Source organism: Mus caroli, unplaced genomic scaffold (assembly GCF_978045245.1).
Source record: "Mus caroli unplaced genomic scaffold, Mus_caroli_1 scaffold_18, whole genome shotgun sequence".
NCBI lineage: Eukaryota > Metazoa > Chordata > Mammalia > Rodentia > Muridae > Mus > Mus caroli.
In genome coordinates, this window is record NW_028227273.1 from 36,766,306 (window position 1) to 36,785,957 (window position 19,652).

The 19,652-nt window shown below is 38.4% G+C and overlaps 1 protein-coding gene across 2 annotated transcripts in view; it reads right to left on the reverse strand.

The window, feature by feature from the left end:
* Positions 1 to 19,652, reverse strand: part of LOC110312287 (contactin-associated protein like 5-3) — a 604,300-nt gene that overhangs the window by 300,865 nt on the left and 283,783 nt on the right. For both annotated transcript variants that reach the window (XM_085832770.1, XM_085832768.1), the window contains exons 8-10: positions 19,221 to 19,485; positions 12,297 to 12,446; positions 8,501 to 8,672 (exon numbers count right to left, since the gene is read on the reverse strand). In XM_085832770.1, the coding sequence (XP_085688896.1) occupies positions 8,501 to 8,672; positions 12,297 to 12,446; positions 19,221 to 19,485 (587 nt within the window). The remainder of the gene's footprint in view (positions 1 to 8,500; positions 8,673 to 12,296; positions 12,447 to 19,220; positions 19,486 to 19,652) is intronic.

Sequence of the window (19,652 nt, forward strand, 5' to 3'; positions counted from 1 at the left end):
AGAGGAGGGGCCAAACAGATACTTTTAAAGTTAGCCTGGCTTATCTGGCTGTTGGCAGGAGCCTAGAATTGAGGCTAACATTCCTCAGATTTGGTTTAAATAAAAAAAGGAAAAACTAGAGAGAAGTGATAGTGAAGCAAGAATAGGACCATCCTGATGTTTAGCTATTTCCTGCTGACTTTGGGGCATGATGTCTCTGGAAAACCTAAGGAAATGGGGATGGAGATGTTGGTCCAATCTTAAGAGAGTTGGATGTGTCCTTGCTGTCCAAGGTCTGTGGAATCATCTATGGGTAAGAAGGACCAGGTCCAATAGAAGTGTCTGTGTCTGTGAGAGCAGCTTAAAGCATCTGTAGCTTGTTTCTAGCTGTCCTTGATGTAGATTTTGTGTAAATTCCTGGACATGACAAGAAGCTGAAACACACACACACACACAGGAGGTAGAGAATAAAATTAAAATCATTTGGGAGAAAATTGAAACCCTTAGGTCTTGGTGGTTGAAGTGAGGGGAGTCTCAATCCCTGGGAACTAGAAAGGAATCCCACACTCTGGAATAGGTAGCAAGTGGGAACTTAGGATATTGTTTGGCAGGTGTATTTATCTAGATGTAGTCCATGAGAAGTAGATATAAGTGAGTTTCCTGGAGGTTCGAAAGTTTATAAAAGAGATAAAGTTGCTAACAGCATGAACAGTCTTTAAGGTGAGCTTAGGGAAGACAAAAACCTTTCATGGAACAGGAGCAAGAAGAGCCATTTTCTCTCTCTCTCTCTCTCTCTCTCTCTCTCTCTCTCTCTATCTATCTCTATCTCTAGGAGACAGAATATAAATAAATTTAGCACAATAAGATACATTTTGAAGTATATATTTAAAAGACAATTAAGGGAAATTCAAAACCTTGACCTTGTGAATATGATAGTTGATCATCTAGATTTAGCATGAGAAACACCTTAAGTCTACAGTTAGACAATGAAAGGAAACTGAAAATTTGAGCTTGTGATTATAAAAGTTAGATCATATAGTGGAATGTTTTATTAGAGTTGGGCTAATTTATAAGAACTTTATTGGCAAAAATTAGGATTTTAAACTTCTTATACTTTTGAAGTCTCAATAGAACGATGGCATAACAAGGGGAGGAAATATAAAGCATTTAATCACTGGAAACTGAGTTTAGATAAAGACGGAGTAGAAGGTTACATTTGTGAAATGTTATATCTGAAATTGTGTGTCCTTTATCATGAACACTGTGAGTAAGGCAAAACTGTCTGTCTTTTCATAAGAGATATGGTAGTCTTAACTAGTTAACAAATTGAATGATGAGTTAAGATGGTGGTTTACCTTTGGGTAAAAAGCTAGGTCTGTTTTCTAGCTGTCAAGGTATAGTTACCTTAGCTGTCAATGTAGTCAGAAATCTGAAAGAGTAAATTATAAACTTGGTGCCATGTACTGATTAAAGTGACAGAGGTTGGTTAATAGTCTACTACCTAAACAGTTCCCAGGTCCCTGTGGTCTTCTTCGCAACTCAGGCAGAGTCAATCTGGCCATCAAACCCAGAAGATGAGAAGCTTGTTCCTCTGCAGTAGGAATATGGGAGAAGTGCCTCATCTCGTCTTAGGCAAATATGAGACCTTTAACACTCTGGGTATCTTCTGTTTGTCTACAGTGTAGGCTGATCCCTGGCAGCAGTCAAGACAATGGAGGAGTGTTCCTCGGTGGTTATCATACCACAATACAGGCAATCTTGTCACTGTGCCCTTATCTTCTTACAGACCTTGGGGTTGGTGGATCACTCTTAGGCTTTGGAAGTCTCTGTCATAGTAAGTTTATACATTTAACTTTACATGTAGTAGATTTCTAACAAGCTTGAGAGACAGTATCTATTGAGCATATAACCTTTTCATTGTTTTAAATATTTAAATTAATATTAAAATTATTTCTTACCAATGCAGGATAGATGTCATATGATAACTTTCTCTTAATTGAAGTGTTGTCTATCTTAGAATAGAACTGTAGAAGCATGACAGAGACAAACATAAAGATGAATCTATGCAGTGCAATGTGTGGGACATGAGGGGCATTCAGCTCAGCCTCATGGTGGACAAACATGAGGGGCGTACAGCTTGGCCCTTGGTGGACAGTGACCTCAGGAGTAGGGAAGTTTAGGTAGTGGCTCAGTTCTGGGAGCCATGGCCTCAACCATGGCTTTGTGTAAATTTACTAGCTTACATAAACAGCCCTGAGAGAACATTTGTGGTCAAAACAGAAAGAATATTTGTAGGTGAAGAGAGCACTGTGACTGTTGGTCCCAGGAACTGAAGATTGCCACCTGTCTTTCAGAGAGCCCCTGGGCTCTTCCCCCGTCCCTTGAAGCTTCCTCTTGCTTATGCTTATATTGCCATCCCTGAAAAAAGTTTTTCAGATCTTGATCAAGCAACTGTCTTGCTCTCATTCTTCATGTCTCTTGTCCCTCACACTCTCTCTCCCCTGCCCCAAGTCCCTGTTGATTATCCCTTCAGATCAGGGCAGCTCAGTTCAGTGTGATTGGGATGTGAGTGAGGTGGGATGAGAGAATTAGCGCACTCACACTCAGAGAGGCTGAACTCTGCCAGCAATTTTGCTCTAGTGCAGCATGCTGTGTGCCCTTTGGGGTCAGGTCAGGCAGGGAAGAAGAGAGTGAGGTAGAAAGCAGAGAGCAGTGGTGGAGTCAAGGGGGCAGGAAACCAGGAAAGTGGAAAGCAAAATAAATAGATAGATAGATAGATAGATAGATAGATAGATAGATAGATAGATAGATAGATAGATAAAGCACCAAGAGAACTAGGCAGAGAGGAAAATAAAATGAAGAAATCTTTCCATTTTCCAGATTGCTGGTAAGAGTTGTAAAAGTTTTCTTTTTAAAGCACTAGAAAATGGTCCTTTAGAATTATTGTTTTGTGGATATCAGAACTGAATTTAGCCTGTGAATTTGAAAACTTTTTGGACCAGGAGGTATCGTGGTAGGTAGCCTGGGCATGGCAATGAAGACATACCCTTCTGGTTAAGAGTAGAAGTTATTAATTACTCCTACCTGTATCCTGATAAAGGATAAATTAATAACTAGAAAACAACACACAAGACAGACAATCAAGTTGTCACATGTTAAAATGGAAGGCTGACTTCTGGATAGTGCCTGAGCAAAAGTGAGGAGAATGGTTCACATAGACCAAGGATTTCAAGGATTTCACAATAGAACTGCTTTCAGAGGAGAAAGAAAAAAATCTCACCCACGGGAAAATGTCCTAGAACCAGGAGTCAGCAAGAAGTCCAGGCATAACTGTGAATGCCTTCGTCCCCAAGGAAACCACAGAGTGACTGGAAGCTCAATAGCCCTCCTTTGGGACCAGGGGATGTTTTCACCAGAGTGTGTGGAGGGGTACTTACAAATTTGTTAGTGTTTGGATAGATAAGTTGATGACTGGAAAGTCCATGTGGCAGTGGGAAATGTGAACCTGGGAGTTTCTACCTGGGAGTTTCTAAATTTCAGTCATGACACTAATGTTGTGCTTTATAAAAAGGAGAGCCAGGATATGTTCAATAGAGCATGGTATGGTGAGCTGGTAGAGGTGGCTTGGCATCCCCTTCCCAATGAAGTACCGAAGTGCCAGTCATATGATAGATCTGGTGTAGAATAGAGTTTATTTGGGACATGGGAAGGAGAGTTGAGAAGGGAAGAGAGAGAGGGGTGTGGGGGAGAAGAAAAAGTCAAGCCAGGAATAAATGGAAAGAGAGGGGGAGGGGGAAGGGAAGAAAGGGAGTAAGGGATCATGGAGAGAAGAAAGTTAGAGAGAGAGAAGGTTCAGAGAGTATAGGAGAGAGAGGAGAGCCCAAACAATCTCTTCTATAGTAAGCCAGGCTGTTGTCAGGTAACTAACTGTGGGGCAGAGCCTAGAAGGAATGCCAAGATGACAACGCCAGAGATCTCAAACACAGATTTTTTTTTTTTTTAGACTCTCCAGGAAAGCATCATAATATCTATGCCTGTCGTTTCTCTACTTATAGACTGGCACCTAGATATTTCATTTATAATTAACTACTTTAAATTGAACTTTGTTTTTAAATTATATGTATGTATCTGGTATGACTATGTGCATGGAAAGTCAAAAGAGGAAATTAGATCTACTGGATCTGGACAAGTGATTATGATCTAACAGTGTGGATATTCTGAAACACTGGTGCTCTCTCAAAGCAGCAAGGACTCTTAACTGTTGAATCATCTCACATTACTAGAATTTACATTTTTACCAAGCTGCACTGTGATGTTCTAGATTGGCCACAGGTGAAGAACCATCTGAGCTCTATAGGATTGTGGAGATAGTTAAAGTGATATTAAAAGAATGTTTATTTAGCACCTACTAAGTAAAATACTGTCTTTCCTTTTCCTCCATGAAACAGATCAAAATATGACAAATTACAAAAGAAGAAAGCAACAGAGATGATTCTGTTTTAATTTTGGCTCTTTTCACACATGAAAAGAGAATACCATATTGTAACGTAACATTTCTTACACAGAGAGAAATATACAGATTATGGGAGCATAGCCCTTACCACGGCTTTCCTGTTTCCAGATTTAAAGACTCAGTTTTAGAGAAGAGCTCAGATATTTGTTCCTCCAGTGCAATCTTTTTTTTTTTTATATTACCCACTGTTTTAACACACTCCCACACATGGGGTGGGATGCATCAGGACTCTGTGGAGGTTATCCAACACAGTATTTTCCTATTCTCTGTGTTTGCAGCTCCCCATGCCCAAGCTGAGAAGCTAAGCATCCTCACACAAGGATGACACACATGTTTTTCTTAGCAGAAAATGTGCTAGGAGAAAAAGATCTAGAAATGGAAGGAGAAAATTATGTTTTATGACATATTTCACAGGAAGAAACTGAATGCATTGTTTTGTATGTGATCCATCCAGTGGAAAACACAAATGGATTGAATTTTCCAAAGGATTAGAAGGAAATATCCTAAGGATACATTTGCAGAGCCCAGGGGGAATAAGCCCTGATTACATACTTGATTTTGCAGCCTCTACATGATGTCCATTTCTGGATGTTTATGACTGGAACTGGATTATATATAAGGACCTCCCTCAAATTTGTTGCTATATGAGGATAGTCCACAAGGAATGGGGCTTATGGTGTCCAAAATTTCACTGACATTGCAGAAAGCTGCACAGAAACCAGTATCTGTCAGCTTTGAGGTTTACCAACATTATTTTGTATGTGGGGGGTATGTGTGTGACAGGGGATAATATGTGTATGTATGTACATGTATATGAACAAGTATGGAGGCACAGGTAGGGTATCAGTTTTTCTCCTCTATCATTCCCCATCTTATTCCACTGAGACATGTTCTTCTTCTTCAACTTGGAGGTAATTATGTTTCTTTGTTATTGTTGATGCTGCTGTTGTCCTAACTAGAACTGTAGCTGGAAAACTTCCATCTCTTGCTTCCATGACACAAGGGTTACAGGTAGTTACATGTTACCATGCTTAATTTATTACATGTGTGTGTTGGATCTGAACTCAGACCCGCATGCTTGTGAATCAAGTACTCTTAGCCAGTGAGACATCTCTCCAGTCATAAATGATGTTTCAAGGGCAGACTTTAAACAGCTCAAAAGAATCTGACCCTACCAGTTTGCAGACATCATTTCAAAGGGTCCATAAGCTACTTAAGATTTTAGCAACTTTGTTCCTTTTGTTTGAAAACTGCCATGACCTTATCAGACCTAGTTTTCCTCCCAAATGACCAGCACTAAGACATTTAAATATGTAAGAGGCATAGTTGGAAATAAGAAAAGAAAATCCAGGATGTGGAGGTGGGCCCCACATCACTGTGAAGGAGAAAAAGTACATAGAAGACAAGGATAGAGGTCTTAGTATCTGCTGTCCAAGGGAGACACAAGCAAGCCTCCATGGTCTTGTTCATCAGAAGCACAGGCAGAGAAACCATAGCCAGAGTCATTCCCTGCTGTCCCTAATAAGCAGGTTCTTACCAGCAGTCTAACACGTTCACACTGATTAACACATGACAAATGGAACAATGCAGGAGTTTCTCCTGAACTGTAGCTCCCAGTTTCAGATGGCCAGGGAGCTCCAAAGACCCTCTGTGTCTGCTTTCCCAAGCACTGAGGCTTCTCCTTCCCTACCTGACCTCTGACCAACTGCCTCTTTATTTTATGCATCTTTTACACATTTTTCCCTCCCAGCATCTATCGCTGCTACTAGTTTACATGCATACACATTTTCATTAAGACATCTATTTTTATTACCAAAATTGAAAGGAAAACGAAAACTCAGAAACACCTGCCTTTGTAATCCCTGGTCCTGCCTCCCAGATTGCAAACAAATGTAAATTAGATCATTGAGAGACCAAACATAGCATTGACCCAGGTTTCCTTTTTGTTAGGGAAAGTCACTGCAATTCAAGTGAAACATACCACTTACACTCTAAAGGAATCACATACATTTCTCATTATACTATTAAACAAAATACACTTGTATGCAATACAATTAATTACTCAAGACTACAATTACACAAAAGTAATGGTGCAGAGTAGATGGCAATGACTGTCATGTAATCAAAAATAATGATAGCTTTCTTGATTGCATATTAGGATACCAAAGATATCCCAATTGACAAATGTTCCAGTATTGATCTGTAACATGTAAAATATTGCACCAGATGATGATTTGGAAGTATCTCCATTGCCAGGGATGTAGACTTGGGATGGGATTAATTTCCTCTACTAGCTTTGATTTGGAGACCTTTAAATTAGCATATTTTAATAAAGTACACATTTTATTTCTCACTTTCCCAGCTGGTCAAATGGAAAGAAATACACAAGGATCAAGAAGTCTTCATGATATGTTGGTGATTCCATGTGTAATGGTATAACTAGAAGTGTGTGTTAATGTTCCATCTAATTACAGTGGTCATTTCAAGAATTAACTGAGGCCGTGTTCTGCATGGCTGATTTCCCATATTTCCCAGGAAAGGTACCTGATGTTTTTCCTCATTTCTCCCCTAACTCATGAGACACTCATCACTTGAACTCCCCTAACTGTGCCTATCATTTTTCTTTAACTCATGTTTCTAGCAAAATCCCATGGTGTTTCTTTTTAGTTCTCACATAGAGCATGAAACCAAAATCTGCTAGTAAAAAGGCCCTCTTTCTGATGATTCCAGGTCTACATCCCTAGCTAAGTGGAAGCCATGCCCCTTCCCTGTATGGCCTGTGAGCTGGACTGTAGCACATCAGTTGAACTATAGCATGTCAACTGAATTTAAGGCATGGTGAGTTACAAGACAATTCATCAGTTACTTGCTTCTCAGGAAATAAATATTTCCAAGAAAACTATCAATTGCTGTTAGTTATAAGATACAGCACAGTGCTAGGGGTTTTAAATGCAGTCATGGCATTTTGACTTGGTAACACAAGTCACCTTCTATTTCCGTACCATCTGTGGCACTATCTCCTATCAGCTTCTCAACTTGGCCAAGTATGATTTGTTTCATTCATTAAGATCTAATTCATTAAACTACCTGAACTTCCTCCATCTCATTCCTCATTCTCACCATGGTATGAACTTACTGCTATCACATCTTACTGATAACATATGTTTCACAAATCATGGTATATTTCATGGTATATTTATAGCAATGACTAATTAATGTAATAAGAACCTCTAAAGCCAAACTTAACAAATCCTAATTACCTATTTGGCTCATTGATATCTTCAGAGGGTAAGCAGAATTAGAGAATGAAGCAGGTTGTTGCTATAGAAGGAACGTGGCAAAATTCTGCTGAAATTCAGCATCCATTCTCTTTGGTTTCCTGACTTTAAATATAGAAACTTCTACCATAAGAGTAGCCAAATACCAACAGAGATGCAGTTAGAAACAGTGTGTCATACTAGATCTCTGGGCTGTAGAATAAAAGTACTAATTCTCATTATCCTTCTGTCTGGTTTCCTTAGAAATAAAGAAAAAGTGGGTGGGGTTAGTAGGATCTAGAGTCAGCCATCCACAATTGGGGACAACCATGTTGAGCTCACCCAAACCCTTAGCTGTAGATTTCCTGAAACTTTTGACATTATAGGAAGGACACCCATGGTAGACTAAAAATGAAATTGTTTAGGGAGAGCAATTCCTCCCTTTTATGCTTTACTCTTAACTTCAAAGTAATCAAATGTTTATGCATAAAATTTTAATCCTTTCACAAATTTCTATTAGCATTTAATTTGCATATCCCATTTACTGCACGTTAATTTGAAGAGGGAATAAACTAATATAAACCGTTTTCTCTGGACTTGAAATCCTTTAAGAAACATTATGCATTAGGTGACTGAATTATGTCTAGTGTGGTAAATGTCTACGAATTAGAATTTTGGTTGCAGAAACTCATATTCAGAACAGTGAGAATGGGACGTGATGAAGGAACAGAGGAGACAAGACAATAATTACCTGTCTTTGATGCTACACAGATCAATGTGTAAATCACTAAAACTCCCCAGGGAACCTTGCTGAACTGAAATAAGATCCTTGGGCTGGTTATCAATAAAGATGAGCCTCATGCAGCCTTGAAAAGCCTTAATCGGGTTTAAGCATTGGGAATCAGTGAGATTGTCGGGGCACCCTGTGGGACAGAGAAAAAACATGAAGAGCACTGAAATGATCTGTTATTGTTTTGGCAACTTATTGATTGAAGACAGTAAGCTCTAGTTATTTGGGCACTTTATTATTCATAACAGGGAATACTTTTGTTGTAAGTCCTAGCCCCGTAAGAAGTGCAAAAATAAAGTAAAACTGGGATTCTCAGTCACCATAAAGAAATGTCATTGTATGACATTTTTCTTAATCCCCACTGTGTGTGTGTGTGTGTGTGTGTGTGTGTGTGTCTGTGTGTCTTTGTGTGTGCATGTGTACGTGTATATGTTTGCTTGTGTAGTGTACAACTGAAGATGCAGTGTGTCATGTGGGTACATGTAAAAGCCAGAGATTGACATCAGGTTTTCTTTCTCTGCAATTTTCTATTTTATTCTTTGATATAAGGTCTCCTTTTGAACTAGGGCTTCACCAATTTACCTAGACTGGCTTGTCTTCCAGGGCTCTCCCTTCACTTGACTCTACTTTGTGTGACACTGCCTCCTCAAACACCTGGGACCTTTTTGAGGTGGATAGGCTGGGTTGTCAACAAACCTCAGGAGCTTTCACCAGCACTGAAACTCAAGCTGTTCCATGTCATGCCCAGTATTTTATATGGGTACTGGGAATCCAAACTCAATTTCTCATGCTTGCATAGCAAGAATTTCACTACTAGACTCAGACACACACACACACACTTTCCCGCCTGAAACCTATTTGTCTTTCCTTTAAATGACATAATTCACATCCTCTTCACATATTGTAAATGCTCTGGAATTTTGGTTGTCTCTCAAAACACACATCTAATTCCTGAATGCAGTTCTGAATAACACTTTCTAGGAAATTATGCTGCAGCAAGGATGACAACCGAGTAATTTTCTGGTTAATTGAGGAGCATTCACAAGATTTGCTCCTAAGAAAGGTACACTCAGGAACCAAGCAGGATTTTGACATGTAGTGCAAAGAAGATCAAGATATTAAGAGAACTGTAGGTTTCAGTGCACAAAGTTATAGGCCATAATAGCCCATGTGAATAGCAAAAGAGTAATACCACATCTATTAATGAGTGTTCTCTTCAAAATAAAAATGCATTGTATCTGGTTAGCCTCACCTGTGCCAGGCCAACCTAATCCTCATTCAGACAGATGAAGATCAGGCGGGTAGATGAGTACATGTGCCTTTCCAAACTCTATAGGTTCTTAGCATACGGTAATGTGAGACTGAAAACATAGCAACATGTCAAAAATAAAGAGGAACTATTTCAGCCATCTCTAATATACAGCCACTGTGAGGCTGAGGCATAGCAGTTCATTAACAGTTCGTGGGAACACTATAAAATGAAGAGATGTAGTACAACTTCTAATTGAAGCTGTAGAGAGAATTTATAGAAGTTGACTATTATATTGCTGAAGCTCATTTTTTATCTTCATTAAATGTTTAGTCTGTGTGTGGAAGGTTTGTTTAAACACTGATCAAATCATAGATAAATATTCATGTTGTAAGTCTAGAGCCCTGGAAAATAATACAAAATTTAGTAATACCTCAGCTGGGGGAAGGAGAGCCATGATGATTCTGTGATATTTCAAAAGATTATTTTAATATGATTATTCAGGGATATTTTGACTGGATATAGATTCCTGACTATTATTCTTTCCACACTGATAAGTTATATATGTAATGTAGTATGCACAGCTTAGAGTTGAGACCATTGCTCAGAAGTAGGTCCCATTATGTTGCTTTTACTATGAGGCTGCAGTGAACATTGATTTGAATCTGCTCTATATACTGACTGTCTCTATAATCTCCCACAGATTATTATGATTTTATTAATCTTTGAGTGACAATGTATATGAGTATGGGTGAGCAAGTGCCATAGCCAATGCATTGGGATTAAAAGACAACTATAGGAGTTGGGGCTTTCTACATTGTCTGAGATGGGTTTTCTATTTGCCACTGAAGACACCAGGTTTGCTGGCCTGAGTGGAATGAAAATTACAGTCATGTGCTAAAGAATCTGGCTGTCTCATGTCTCTAGGGGTCCAAACCCAGGACCTTATGCTAACACAGCAAGAGTTTCATGACTAAGCCATCTCTCCAACTTATAGATTATTTTATTTCAGTGAACACCATTTATATTATTTATCATATAGACACATTTTAAACTAAAAGTGTATGCTATAGCTAGGCATGTAATGGTGATTTGGGGTGAAGGATTATGGTATTTCCTCATGCAAAAATCCAACTTCAGTGGTCTTGTTGCACACAACTCACTTCTAAGTAGACCCTAAATATGTATTTTATACATGTGCAAAGATCTTTTATGTTTGTTTCAAGCATGACACATTTCCTTGGGAAGAAAGGGGTGAGTTGTATATTTGGAGATGAGACTACATTGTTTGGGGTAGAGATCAGTGTAGAATGTGTGATTAGTTCTGGGTATCTACAGTGTATGTATCATTGCTGTTATTGCTTTTATTATTATGCATGTGTCAGAAAGAGTGTAAGCATGCATGTGCCAACATGTTAGTATGGATGTCAGAAGACAGAATTGTGAGGCCCATTCTCTTCTCTCACTATCGGTTCCTAGATTGAAACTCAAATTCTTAGTTTGAGTGATAAGTGTCTTTGCCCATCTTGCTATCTCATCAGTGAATGCTATTTCACAGTGCTTATTTTTAGTTACCTCATGGGAATGAACTGTCAACGCTAGGGCACTGCTAACTCAAGCTCATATCTACAAGATCTGAACCACGTTGTACCACTATTTACATTGTAGAAGGGAATTGGGAGGTAGGGGAAACAGTCCAGTATGTATGGAATGTATGCAAATGTTGTCATGCATAGAGACTAGTACCTTTTATATGCTGAGTAAACCCTTCACCACTAAGCTTCAACAAACATACAATTTTTTTTCTTGTTTATATTTCCTAGTCATTCTGAAAGTTAGCTTTGTTACATGTGTTCTAGAAAAAGAGTCCAGGGACTATATCGTAAGAGATTGATGTCAGAGAACCTTGGGGACTAAGTTTCCGTTAGATATGGCTTCTATAAAGCAGAAAACTGGCTGCAGAAGTAGGCGTTATTGTGTCATTGGAAGTGTTGCCAGCATTCAGTAAGTATTAGAAAAAGCAATGACTCAGAAATGGCATTGGCTTCTCCCTTTGTCCCTTGGATTTCTTATCTCCTCTTTACAAATTTCCCTTTCACCCTCCATGGGTGTGGATGATCTCCAAGACATGGGAAGTTCTCACAAAGTAAAATAGCAGTGGGGTGACCTCAATCACCTAGCCAGGTATTTCCTGCCTCTCAGCTTCTTTTCTGAGTTTCCAGGTGTCTTTCTCATCTCCAACATGAAATCAAGGAGCTTGGCATGGTTACAAGGATAACCTTTGATGAGTTATGTAAACAAGCTCTAGTAGTAGAAGTACTCTTATTGCTGTCTTAGATAGATAACATTTGCACAGTTGTCTGAGATTTTGGTGTTTGAATGCATATGCATGCATGCATGCACAGCTATGGGGTGGGTTGGTGAATTGACAGAGCATGTAGTACAGTAATTTCCCTGATTCTTTTTGTGTATGTGTGTGTGTGAAATATCAAAGGCTAGGGAAATTACCTCCAAAGTAGTAGCTATTTCCAGAATATATCTGCAGCCAGGAGGTGTCTGGAGGCAGGGATGCAGCATCATCATCCAGTGTGAGAGTAACACGATTTCTCCTGGCACTGATGCTGACAGAGTGCCACATGCCATCATTCAAGCCACTGCCTGCAAGAGAAACAGGAAAGGCTGTTTTATCAAAGTCATCTATCTCCTCTGCCTTACAGCTTACTCTGTTTTCCTAAACCATTTCCAATAGGTTTTTTCTTAGGAAAAAAACCTGGAAAAAACAAATATATGAGACATATATGCCAAATAAAGAAATGCTATATATTAACTAGTATGATGATAGGTGGCTACAGAGGAAAAAGCTGAAAACAAAACAAAATAAAACCTCTTAAAACTGCCCCAAATGATACTGGCAAATGGATCCTCAGACAGAGGGGATATACAATATTTTAGTCCTCCGACTTTACTAAAGTTTGTATCCTGCTCTTAGTGAAAGCTTTTGCAAGATTTTGTTTAAACCAATAGCTACAAGATCAAAACCAGGACTTCAAATATCCTATACAATGACTCTACCACTGCGTTTCAATGTTTCAGGGAAATTATTTAATTATACACATTTACTTTCTTAGTTCCTTTATCTATTGCTGTGATCACATACCCCAATCAATTTAACTGGGAGGATAACTACTTTATTTTATCTCACAGTTTATGAATAAAATAATGGTACTATGGCGTGAAAGTCAGGGCAGCAGGAGCTTGAAGTAGCTTCTATATCATATCCACAATCAAGAAACAGAGAAAGATGAAAAGATAATGCTTCTCACCTTGCTATCTCTACAGTATATCATCCAGGATCAGATATCCAGACCAGCAAATGGCCCTGCTTACACTTGTGAGGATGGGTCTTTATATATCAAATACCATACACAAGGATGTCCCTTACAGATAGCCTCGGTCTAATCTTAATATTGGTGATCCCTTTTGGGTCATCCTGGAGGCTTGCTTGTGAGTGAATCTAGATCCTATCAAGGTGACAGTATTAATCATAGCTACACAAGAAGAGTTTCATTTAAGAATATAACATGCTTTGAATATATCCTCTTCAACATACTACTAGCTTTCCCCATGCCCCACATCGACCCATTCTTCAGACATGGTCGCTTCTACTTTGATGTCAGATTAGTGAAGTGGATGAAGCTGGATGGTAGAGAGAGTTTCCTATTGAGGTCAGCACAGACCAATTGAATACCAATGATAGAAAATTTAATATATTTAGTTGACTCTGTGTGTGGTTGGGTCCACATGTGAAGATCAAAGGACAATGTGTGAGTTGAATCTCTTTAGCTACTACCAGTATCCCAGGAATCGAGCTCGTGTATTCAGGCTTGCTGGTGAGCAACTTTACTGGCTCAACTGTCCACTGGACTACAACAGTTCTTCCTGATTTTATCATAAAACATTGCCTGAGTCACCTGACTTTCTTGACCGCTAATTCATCACTTTCAAAGATGATTATATCAGTTTGGTGTCATTGCTAAATGAATAAAACATGATCAGAAGAAAATTACTAGGTATTTAGAGGGAAAAGGGGTTGCTTATCAAATGCAGCATTTTCTTTTCCTGTACTCCAAATTCCATTCAGCTGCACTGCAACACTGACCTATTTTATTGAAGAAACTGAATTAGAAATTTGTCCTGAAGGGTCAGTAACTTCCTTTCAAAATTTTTATTTATGGAGATTCTTGGTTGTATATGACCCACTAAACACTGGAAAATAAAAGTCATATTGATTGCTCAGGCCACAATAACACAGAACTTAAACATGATCTGCATTCAGATGACCTTCAATTTTCCCGACTGTGGGCTAAGTTGCCTTTTTTTTCCATCAGATTCCTCACCTGCAAAAGTGGAGCACTTACCATTCTTAAAGATGGCTCTAGTAACTGCTACTAAAGTTTTATGTGTAAACACTTCAGCTTAAGTACCCAGGCACTCATATGAACTAACACTGATGAGAAGAACAGTCCAAACAGCCTTGGGGTTGGGAAGGTACAGATATTAACATCTAATGCATTTGTGTTTTGGAATGACCCACAGTTAAAAGTCAGGGACAATTACAGAAAGCATGAAATACCAATGAGGAAGACAAAGAACCTAACAAGCCAGCCAATAGATAACAAGGCTGATTCTGGGCAAAGCATGACTATTTGCATCCCTAAATTCAAGGGACTATGATCCCCCACATGAGACCTACACAAGGTGTGTTCAACCAACACCCTATTCTACAGTGAAACCAGCTTGAGATGCCTTAAACAAGTATGGTTTCCAGCCGATTAATGATTGCTGGATAAGAGGACATATACTTGAGTAGTGTAGCCACTAGTAAGGTACTTCAGGATGTGTAGCTGCCCACTCATGCTCCTATAAACAACACTAACGGAAACCATTGGCTTATTAAAAGCCAAGACAACGAAAGTAGTTAAGGAACTAGTTTGGAACAAGAGGGATCAATAGAAATGGGAGCAAGCAGATATGAGAGTGAGAGAGAGAGAGAGAGAGAGAGAGAGAGAGAGAGAGAGAGAAATGTGGATGAATATGATCAAAATATATTATACATGTATGAAAATTTTATAATGAATAAATTACCTATAATTAACATATGCTAATACAAAATCAAAGGCAAAACATACACAAGAGCAAACAGTTGCAAACTTACAGCTCTAGGTGAGACAAGGATGACAGTCAGGGAAAAAAGAAGTGTTACTCTACTAAGTCTAGAAATGTTTTACAGAGTATGTAAGAGACAGAGTTTTTAGCCCGTGGAGCAAAAATTCTAGTTGAAAGACATCTACCTAGGTGATAATGATATGGGTCATAGAGAATATAAAAAGATAATGGAAAGAGAGATGTCCCAAGGATGACAATCAAAGCAGGAGGGAAGAGAAACCAGTCACCAAGGCCTGGTGTGCCAGGCCAGAAAGACCATCAAGCAAGAGCCTTTGAAACAGGGTTCTGAAGTATATTTTACTCAAACCAATTTCCGCAAATTATATATATATATATATATATATATATATACATATATATATATTATGTGTGTGTATAAATATTTATATATATGTGTGTGTATAAATATGTATATATATGTGTGTATAAATATGTATATATATGTATTTATATATTTAGTATATATAGTATATAGTATGAACAATCATACTATATATTTGAGAATATATATATTAGTACAAGTGTTTATTCTCAATTTTCTCATCTGTATATTGTGTTTGACTTTTCTATGTTGCATAGTAACTACACATGACTCCCATCAGAGAACCACAGCAAAATTTCTCCATTAGATTTCTCAAGTGAATTTACCAATTCACATTCCCACAGGACCACTTGAATTTAAGAAAATTTACTTTATATTTTGTTTTTGTATGGACTATGTGTGTGTGTGCATGTTGTGATATTGGTGAACATGCACATGTGTGTACACACATGCAGAAGACATGATTTTTAATTACATATATATATATATATATATATATATATATATATATATATATATGAACTTTTTCCCTGCATGTATGTCTGTCCACCATATGCCTATCCTAGGTCCAGAGAAGAAGGCATCGAAGATGGCTGTGATCCACCATGTGGGTGCTCAGATTTAAAGATGTGTCATCTGCAAGAGTAGTTAATAGCTCTTAACTGTTCAGTCTTCATATATCCAGTCCCTCCACCTTGATAGATTGAGATTAGTGTCCTTAGTCTCACTAAGTTGGCTAGGCTGGCTTGCCATAGACTCCAAGTGATCAACCTGTCTTTGCTTCCTCATCCCTAGATTACTGGTACACATTGTTATACCCACTTTTTAAAGTGGTCCTTATACTTTACTGAATAGACTATGTCTCTTGCACTCATGATTCTCTGAAGAAGGAAAAGTTGTCATTTGTGCTTAGGGCATTACCTTTTTGGCATATCAGAGTGAACTGTGGCTAGACAAGGTTATCAGTCATACACAAAACAGGAGAAGCACTGTCCAGCTGGCAACATTGTTAAAGCTGCATGAACCCATTGCAGGTTTTTCTTTTCTGCCTTTCACACCCTACTTAAAATCATGAGACTTATAATTTCCAGGAACTTAGACATATTTCTTAATCTTTCTAAACTAGTCTCCTCCTCTGTTAAACACACACAATAGACTGGGGCACCACTCAACTTTTAAGTTTAGGTTTCCTAAATGCTTTTCCAATTCAGATGTTTTTCTATAGTGGCATATCATCTACTTTTACTTATTAATTCCAAGTTACTTTCAAATTATGTAAGAACAAAGAAGAGAATATAGAAATAAGTGAATAAGACAATCTTGAAATGCCAATAATATGGCAAAATTACCTATTGCTTTTATACTCTGTTGCCTGAGCCATCTTTTCTTGGACACCATTTGTTTATCCATATTAAATGCTATTAACACTCCTTGTATAGTAGACAAATTACCACATTCATCAATATTTTCTCCTCCACATTTTTTGTATGTATATGTGTCTGTTTATTTATGTAAATACATATATGAGGGAGTACATGTTTATATAAAAGCCAGGAGTTGACAACAGATACCAACTCATCTACTTCTCAATGTAATCTTTGAGACAGGTGCTCTCATTGGGTGTACATCTCACTGGCTGATTTGCCTCTGTTTCTGCCTCTTTCTCTTGCTATTCAACTTTCTGTCTCTGCCCTGCCTCTGCCTAAACTTCCAATTCTTTCTCTTCATTTTTCTCTTTCTGCCTCTGCTTCTGTCAGCTCTGTCTCCTCTACCTCTACCTCCTTCAAAATGTGCAATAGTTGTGATTAGTTTACCTGACACCTACAGCTCAGTGCTAGGGATCAAATCAGGATCTCAAGCTTTGAGTATAAGTTCTTTACCTGATAAGTCCCTCCCTCCACCACTGATGCTTTTCTTCTTATCACAAGCGCAGGGATCCATGATCAACACTCTCTGTACCCTACTACCTGCCTCATTGTGTTATAAGCTACCCAGTTATTTAAAGAAAAAAAAAAGGATATTGCATGGGGCTGAGGACCAAAGGATGGACCTGATATTTCCAAAGCAAGTTCAGTCTAGCCCCATTATGCTGTATTTGAGCCCTTGTCTTTTAAACGAGGTTGTACTGTTGCTAAAGCATCAAATTCATGATATTCCCACTTTTGCCTCTCAGTTCTGGGACTAGAGACATGTAACATCAGACCAATACAAGGAATAATTATATAATGCCTTCAATGCACATGTCCCTAAGGTTTATGGAGCCAGTGAATGAAACCTCTTATTTGCCTTACAAGTTAATTCCTTCTTGAGGCAAGTTACAATCTCTGTCTTATTCTGCAACATCCATCCCTGCACAAAATCCCTATGAATTTACATTAGTACATTCAGCTTTCCATGTAGACCACTGAACTGACTTATAGCACACATCTTTTCTCTGTCATATCTATACGCTACCTTTCTAGTTCCTCCATTGTCCACATTCATCTCCTACTGTCCATGCCCTTTGTTCTGCATTAATCCTTTTTATAAACTGTATGATCAGGGGACAGGCATCTCTTAACTTTAGACTCTAGTCACTTATATAACACAAAGTAGATTAAAGCTGATGGTCAAATAATATACTAACTTTAATAAATCAAAAAATATTCAGTACTCACAGATGCTGAGAGATGAAAAGTAAAGCATGCATGTCAACCTGCAAAAGACCTATACAAAACTGAGCCCATCAACATTCCATCATGGAGGTGAAATGGTCTTCTAGGCAGTTAACAGTGGCAGGGGAGGAGTATGGTCACTGGTAAGTTGCTCACGGTCCTGTAAATAACTCCTCACATATGTTTCTTTAAGTAATTCTTATTAAATTTATTGGTCAACTTAAGAAGACGACATGGGGTTTGGACAATTTAAAAAGAAGAGCCGGACCAGCAGAATTGAGAGGGACAAAAGAAGGCAATGGGGTATACATGATAAAATTACCTACATGAATATGTAAAATTGTTATAATGGAGCATATCATTACAGATCAATAAATAATTAAAGAAAGAACCATACAAATGAATAAGTCAAAAAAGGGCTTCCTCTTGAATACACTGCTTCTCAGCAATTTCTTGTAAATATCTGTAACCTCCACTCTCTGACATATTCATTTGTGACATGTCATGTTACTTACAGAGTTGTGATCTTAATTAACAATTTGTCTGTGTAACCTTCTGTCCCCAGTTGAGTGAAGAGTGGCTGGGGTGTCAGGATATGAGGTGAGATATGCTTCCGTGTGTCCCTTAGTATTTTGAGGGTCATATCCAAATGCTCCTTGATTGATGAAGTATCCAACTAGCTAAAACTCCACTGCCAAATATCAGCAGCAAGCCCTCTCACTGTATTGCCCATAAATGACAGGCTCAAGCTTTCCTAGTTGTGTAAACCTGCCTCACAATACAAGGCACAATGGATCTGTCGGATTTTTGTCCGTGTATGACAGGGTGATCATCTGGAGTTGTCATAATTAGTGTATGACAGAAAAATTGAGCTTGAATATGACTGTGCTATTTTTGTAGGACAGACCTAAATGTCAAGTTTTAACTGCTGAATGCTAAAATTATATTCAAGCCTGAGACCATTTCTATCACCAAAGATTTATCTTTGTGTATGATTTACTATGTTTTGGAAAGGAACTTATCTTTGGTTGACTTAGGTGAACAATTATAAACACAGGAAAGGAGAAGAGGAGAGGGGAAATGAATCAGGAAAGGAAAAAAGGAAGCTCAGAGGATGGTTAGAAACAACAGTAAGGCACATGGAAGAGGGAAGGGGGTAGAACAAAAGGAGAAGGAGGAGAGAGAAGAGAAAGGCAGGGTTAATTACAGAAGAAATCACAGAATTTTTACCTGTGAAGATTTCAGTTCCGTGTCTGGCCAATTTCTTAATCAGGAGCCTCAGAGTCCCGCCCTCCAGGATGAGCAGCAGGGTTCCTGAGCCTTCAGACAGTTCTGTGGACAGAAGCAGACCATCCTCATTCCATGTTCGAAACTGGAAACTCACTGACAGTCCATCAATTTGGGGGGTACCAGGCAACAGCAAATAACTGCTCCTGAAGTTGACAAATGTGATGGGGACAGTTTGTGGTTCTGAGCAGGAAAAGGTGACATTGCCCTGAAAAACAATAATAATAATTAAAAAAAAAAAACAAACATTTAAAAGACTTTTTTTTTATTCTGCAATATAACAGTTGGTATAAACAACCAACCAAAGTCACCTTAATTTGGGGATTATTCAACATTCAGGTATACCATATTAAAGGGACACATATACCAGGATTG